The sequence below is a fragment of the Sinocyclocheilus rhinocerous genome, unplaced genomic scaffold (assembly GCF_001515625.1).
Source record: "Sinocyclocheilus rhinocerous isolate Xijiao unplaced genomic scaffold, SAMN03320098_v1.1 scaffold14, whole genome shotgun sequence".
Taxonomy (NCBI): Eukaryota; Metazoa; Chordata; class Actinopteri; order Cypriniformes; family Cyprinidae; genus Sinocyclocheilus; species Sinocyclocheilus rhinocerous.
The window spans coordinates 1,800,535-1,807,743 of record NW_015629561.1 but is presented as its reverse complement, the minus strand read 5'-3'; the positions used below and the strand labels follow the sequence as shown (position 1 = coordinate 1,807,743).

Genomic DNA, 7,209 nt, shown 5'->3' with positions numbered 1-7,209 from the left:
ATATTAGAGGTGTTTGGCGATCTGACCGAAGTATTCTACCTGGTCTCATGGCATAAACGTACCTGGGGGCACTTTTTAGCGAGATGCGAAATACGTACCAATAAGTACATATCACTGCAGTTTCCAAAAGAAATGAACACTAGAGGCAGTAAAACGCCGACGCCTTTTATTCCTTTTCACACAAATTTACAGAGTTTTGATTAATAAAGCGTAATTTTCGCACAATTACTTGAAGAATATCATGTTATGACTTCAAAACAATATTAATATGCTGGAAGATTTGAAAACTGATGCTTTTTTTTTTTTTTTGGTTTTCATAGGTGGTAGGTTTGTTCGGTAGCTCACGGAGTACGGAGACGTACGTGAGAGGTGAGGAGCTCCGGTTCGAATCCCGTGTAACCACGGTTCGATAAAGCAGTTCAAATCTGCATATAAGGAAATTCAAGTGGCACGGTTGCATCAACAAATGCGTTTTTATATAAGTTTTACGATTGTTAACTCTATCGGGTAGGTTTAGGGTTGGATTTGGTGTAGGCAGGGCATATTTCCAACAGGATAGAGCAGTGGTCGCCAACCCGTCGATCGCGATCGACTCAATAAATAAATTTGCTTAAAAATCAGTATCAGTATCAGAATCCAATTTGCTAGTTAAAAAAGAGAGAAAGAAAAGAAAATCTGAATTCTGAACCAGCTATGATCGGCGCATCACTAATTAAAATACCAAGTAAAAGGCCTCAAATTTGAAGTACAATCTGGGATGTCTTTTTCGATCAATTCTTCAATAGGTAGATCTTGTCTTTCATAAAGGCCGAGGTCAGGGATCTTGGGCCTAAAAAGGTTGGTGACCACTGCGATAGAGCATTAACTTTTAGCGTCAGTCCCCGGATATTTGAATTCTGAACCACCGCAATACGTACCAGAAGCAACATAATAAAAACACAGCAATACGTACCTATTTCAACGTAATAAAAACGTGCCAGGGTTCACGAATTGAACCAGTGTTTTAGCGCCACTCGGGACATTTCTCTTGAAACTGCGGCGAAACGTGCAGTAAAGGTAGGCCTACGTAAAAACTGTGCTGCACAAAAAGTGCACAGAGGTACGTATTTTTATGAGACCAGGTTGGCTATATTTGTTTCACTGTTTAAAACAGTTACGTCAGATGGGATACAGGTCTTTTACAACGGATCACAGTGGGTAACGTGGCAGACTCAGCTATGATCAAAAGAGAGAAAAACAAGTGAAGTGTGAAATAGCTTCCTGCGTTGCAGTCTATAGCATGCAGTCGGTTATATGAAGCATGTAAGACAGACGTTTTTGCCTACGGACAGCCTATCTTATTCATGGAAAGAGCCAGTTAAGAGTTTACACTTCTGGTCAGAAGCACCATTACAAGAATTTTGCATGGCACGGAAGACTGGAGAGTGTTTAAACGTCTGTAACTCAGTACTTTTTTGCAGTAGCTACTTTGTGTCTCAAAATTTTATTTAATATTCATTTGTTGTTTGCCCTGTAAATCCTTTGTATTTTTTTACATAGAGTGTCATCCCAGTAAAATGTTGGTAATGTATGATTTCACTCTTCAACTGATGGGGTTTCAACACTCCCTGGTCTCCTCTAATCTTAGTTACCACAAAAAAAACAACAAAAAAAATACAATTATTGCTGCAACTCCACTGTAATTATATCGCAAATGGCAGATCCTCTTAACTGTGTGAGTAGCTTTTAGAATCTTTCTTTCATTTTGTTTAATCTATTTTTTTCATAACGGTGGCTAATTATCAGTGTTGGGTAAGTTACTCTAAAAAAGTCATGATTACCTGCTACTAATTACATCTTTGACAGTGTAATCAGATTATTGTACTCATTACTCTCTCTAAAAAGTATTACATTACTTATTGCTAATACTTTCTAAATATGATATCAACCGCAACCAGTTGAACTGAAACTGCTCTTTTAATTCTTTTAAATAAATAATATAAAATTGCATACATTATTTAAAGGGACAAAGTAACATTAAAAACATACATTTTAACATTAGATGTCAAATTTTGATGTTAAATTCACAATTGTTTAGTACAGAATAGTTCTATACAGTATGCAGTTACATCAGAGGTAACTAATTAAATTACTGAAAAATTGAGAGTAATCCCGTACTTTACTTTTTCAAGGAAAAAGTAATTAAATTACAGCAATTATTACTTCTTAATGCATTACACCCAACATAGCTAATTATCATATTTTTTTTCTAGTAATTGTTACCATGGTAAATTTCCAAACAAGAAAAGTTGTTGCTAGTGTCACATGTTAGTTTAATAATTGATTGCCCAAACATTCTGAAGATGTTTTGATTGCCTGACATCGTAAGGGTGGATGTATTTATTAATTATCATACTATGGCATAAGCCAGATTCCACAATTCAATAACGTTTGATCACTTTTAACAAATACTCTTTAGAATTTTTTTGTAGTATTTAAACGATTTTAAAAACCAATTTAACAAATCACCAACATTTTGTGGTATAATTGCGATGTTTATATCTATAATAAAGTGATAAATAATTACAGTGTTTTTTAAATTCATTTATTGTTTCTAGATGAATTGTCCGAGTTTTCCCCACGCAAAGCGCTCGAGCAGCGAACTGTTGCTATGGTTACTCCTCAGGCGAACTAACTAACTAACTAATAGTTAGCGAAAGCTTGTAACCTAACTTTTGCTGCTGAAATATCTAAATTATACGCAACAAAGAATAGCTACACGTCTTTAAGACCCCCAAACCTTAAATAAAGTGGTCAGACCCCCCTATAAAACCCCTCCTCAAAAATTCGCCACCTGACTGCAGCGGCAGGCTATTTTAATCTAAAGCAGATAAGCAGAATGTACACAATACGTGCCTGTTTAACTGTCAGGCGTGCTGTAGTGCGTCTCCGTGTGTGTCTTTAAGTAGTACACTGCGGTAGGAGGAGTTGTAGCGGTTGTGACGCCGCCAGCGGAGCCGTGGTGCTGAGCTGAACAGCGCCTGTCCACCTGCAGTAGGGTGCGAGACCGACCGGGACAATATTCTCTCGCATCGCTCAGCGGAACGCTGCAACCGACAGCACGTCTCGCAGGAATTATCTCCACGTTTGTGAATAACAAACATCTGCCTCCTCTGCTTGTGGCCAAAATGAAAACCGGCTGCGCGATTCTTGTGGCGTGTGCCTTAGTTGTGGGCACCTCTTTGGTAAGACTAAATGTTTTATCTACAAACATTATGTAAGTAATAGTACTTGAATTTAAACACCCGTAGACTGACCGTATGGAACAGTGTGCTTGTATTTGTGCGATTTATGTCCTCAATTACTAGAAGAATAGTGGTGCATCGAGCGTTTACTTTGTCTGTTTGGAAATCCAGAATTGCTTTCGTAGCACTTCTGTAACAGTCGATTTTTTTTTATTTTAAATAACATTCAAACAAGTAAATCAGTTTGTGCTGAACACTGGTCGTCTATCAGGTAGCTGCAGTGGCTTGCAGCTGCACTTTTAGCACACATTGCAGAGGATGCGGCGATGCCTGTGGTGTGTCTGCGAGTAGTAGTGGTGCTCTGTCCTTACTGGAGGAATATGCGAATATGCAAATGATTTGTATTCATATTAATATTCATGTTATTGAAGATTCATTATAGAAGATTCATTCAATATAGGAACATCAGGAATGGTTTAACTTGTAGGATACTAGAGAACTTGATTAGTGATGACTTATGGTTAGTGATGACTTATGGTTAGGAAATAGGAAACATTAATTTAGTGGAAGAAGAAAAATGCACGTATAACATTAAACGAAATCTAGAAGATGTTGGGTGTTGAGTAAATATAAGTTGTGGATATAACACTGCTGTTGAATGTGGCAGATATTGACATTCTCTTTGATGACTCATTCAGAATAAAATCTGTATCCAGCTGGGGGTGAAATGTAGCTATAGAGCTGTATTCACATGGTGGGCAGAGGCAGCGCTGCTTTAGAAAGTACCCATCTCACAGCCCGTTGACTAATGTGATCTGTAGGGAAGCTTTGACACAGACTGTTCCTCCGTGGATATATGAAAGAGCTTAGTGCGTCGGCTCTTTGTTGTCTTGATTTTTCAGGTTCATAGTTGTCTGTTTCAGAATGGAAAAATATAGGGAGAGAGAGAGAGAGACCCCTAAAGGCGACTTCTCGTTCGGTTTAGACACAGCCGAGGCCTGAGCTTGAACCCTGAATCGTTTTAGAAAAGCCCACCATACTGAGACCGGGATAACCTGAATATGACCCACCTTCTAATTATGCTAAATCTCAGTGGTGAGCACTACCCATTGATGCATACACATACACTCTCTCTCTCTTCTCTCTCTCTCTCTCTCTCTCTCTCACTCACACACTCACTAGGACCTAGGTCACTATCCTAAAATAGATGCCACTGTAATGGGCACAGTTTCTCTACTGATTTACATGGCAGAACTCCAGCACAACCTTCTTTACTCTGCACTTCCTGTCTTCCATCGCATCCCCATTTTCTCCCTCGGTTTGTTTTAATCATCAAACAGGCTCGTTTAGCTCTTGTTAAAATTTAGAGAAGCGCTTGATGTTTTCACTCGTGTAAATTTCTTTAAAACCACCATTAGGGAATGCAGACCTCTGAATGCGAATTAAGAGATTTGCCGTTTTTGATTATGAATGTGTTCATTTTCATGGAGGCATTGAATATTCAAACACTGTACAGGACTATAGCAGTAATATGCAACGAGGGGTATGTGCACACTCCAGAGGGTATTTAAGCAGGTAACAGGGGGTTTTAATTATTCAATAATAATTAAAACAATTAATCTCAATGATTAATCCAAAGTTGTCTTTATATATTTTTTAAGGAATTAAAGAAAACCAAAAAATGTAATATGCTAGTTTTGTACATTTGCATGGATTATATTGATAACAGAATATGTTTTTTTTTCATATTTTATTTTATTTAAATTTATTTAATTAGATTTTATTGATTTTACTGATATTAATTACTGATATTGACCGACTATAGTGATTATTATATAATTTATGAAAACTGACTTATTAATAGTATTACTATTAAAGATAAATTATATCCATTAAAAAGGAACACATTTTTGGCTTAAACCAAAACCAAAAAAATTGTGCTAGTTTTGTACATTTGCATGGATGATATTCATAACAGAATGTTTTCTTCCGTTTATTGTATTATTCCCATTTTTATTTTATTTTATTTTATTTTCAATTACTTTTATTGACTGACTAAAAGTGATTATGATCCAATTTATTAAAAGTGAAGTTTTAATAATATAAATAATAAAAGCTAAATTGTATCCAGTTTAAAGAAACACATTTCTGGTTTACTGTTGATTAGGTTGCTTGAGCCTTTCTAAAGGCAAAGTGGAGGGTACATTAGACAAAAAAAGGCTTAAACTTGTCTATAGAACAACGATTCATCTCTAACAGTAAAACGACTGCATCCCTACTCTGTGAGTTTGCCTCCTGAAGGTATTTATATCGGTTTCGATAACCTTGAATAAGAACCACAACCCTGTGGTCACAAATCAATTTGCCTAACCACTTCCTCTCTCCTGTGTCTTCATAGCCAATAATGTCTGTCTTTCTCAGGGGAGTCACGGAAACGCTCCATGCAGACCAGGTTTCTCCCAGAGTTTCTACACCGTATTTGTCCCCAGGGGTGTGCTGCAAGGCCTGAACAATCACAAAGGTAAGAGCTTGCAGTGCATTGCGCGATTCGGCGCAGGTTTAAATGTGTGTGTGTTAATCTCAGTGGAGCTTTAGCAACAGGTCTGTGGGTGTGAATGTAAATACTTGTGCATCACTTTCTCTCCCTCTTTCTGTGTGTTGGCTAAATGTAATATGTAAAAAATTATTCTAGCTTTATTATTGCATAATTATAGACAATAATTCCCAAATAATCAGGAGATCTTGTTGAATATTCTTCAGTACCTATGCAGTAATTTTAGATTAGTTGTATGATTCCTCAAAGGTGATAACAGTGATCTAAAACCAGTTTCATCCGGCTTCAAAATAAGCACAGTGCGGAATAACAAGCACAAATAAATGGTTTAGAAAGGAAGAGCGGAGATGCAGATATGCCAGCGTGCTGAATGTTGATAGTACACACAGGACCAGTAATGCAATTAGAACACGTTTAAAAAACACAATGCTTTTCAAATGCAATTTTCAAGGTCGGCAAAACGTCAAGTGATGCATTTAAAGAAACGCATCCATGCTGTGCCAAAAACGACGCTTTCATCTAGGTGGGTGTTGTAATGTATACGTGTTCCTAATCGTTGAGAGCTACAGTTGGCACATGTCTGCATTAATAAAATGCACAAAGCCCATGTCTCCTACTGATCACAATCAATATGCATATTATTCAGCTTTAGTTTGACTATCAGACAAACCTTGGCTGGATGATTAAAAACATAAATAAATAAAAAATGGAAAGAAACCCATAATCTGAATTTAATGGATAGTTCAGTGGCCCGGCTGGCTACAGAAGTCTCATTTAAATCTTCTGTTCGGCTCCCGCTGGGTGTTTTTGCCGCTTTGAGCTTTAAGCTTTTGCTTTTTTATTTTCCACTCCCCCTCTGTCCTGCGTCTAATACAGTTCCTCTATTCTTTCCCACTTCTTTTCAGCAAGATTTCAGCCGTCCTTTTATTCTGTCGCTTTTCATTGCCATTGTACGTGTGTGTGTGTGTATGCACATGTTATGCGGGGATATGCTTTATCTATGGAATTTGTTTTGCTGTTACGGTAAGAGAAAGGATGTCGGGGGGAAAATTGGACTTGCAGAAACAAATCATACAAGAAAATGGCACATTGATTCGATCAATTACCAGTTTTTTTTCCCCCACTGCATTCAAACTTTGATTGAGTATAACTGTTATCAGACTAATCAATGGTTTTATTCACATGAACGTGGTTGTGTTGAGGGAGATTTATTTGTTGTTCTCATTCTGACTGCAACTTTTGCGCTGAGGCGGGAACACAAAATCAAATCTTCGCAGTAATTGCACGATCTGTTTTTATCATTTATATTTTATTCTCAATACTTTTAGAAATGTTCCTCGTATACTGTACATCTAAGATCTGGTTGTTTTGATTCCAGCCTGTGGAGGTGTTGAGGGAACATTGTCAGTCATTGACATGACAGATGTGCTT

At 37.3% G+C, this 7,209-nt stretch overlaps 1 protein-coding gene across 1 annotated transcript in view; it reads left to right on the top strand.

The window, feature by feature from the left end:
• Positions 1-2,650: 2,650 nt before the first annotated feature.
• The window catches only part of LOC107739294 (cadherin-4-like), a 238,594-nt gene continuing 234,035 nt past the window's right edge, over positions 2,651-7,209 (top strand). Inside the window, exons 1-3 of the mRNA XM_016551374.1 lie at positions 2,651-2,665; positions 3,018-3,224; positions 5,646-5,745. Coding sequence (XP_016406860.1) covers positions 2,651-2,665; positions 3,018-3,224; positions 5,646-5,745 — 322 coding nt within the window. The remainder of the gene's footprint in view (positions 2,666-3,017; positions 3,225-5,645; positions 5,746-7,209) is intronic.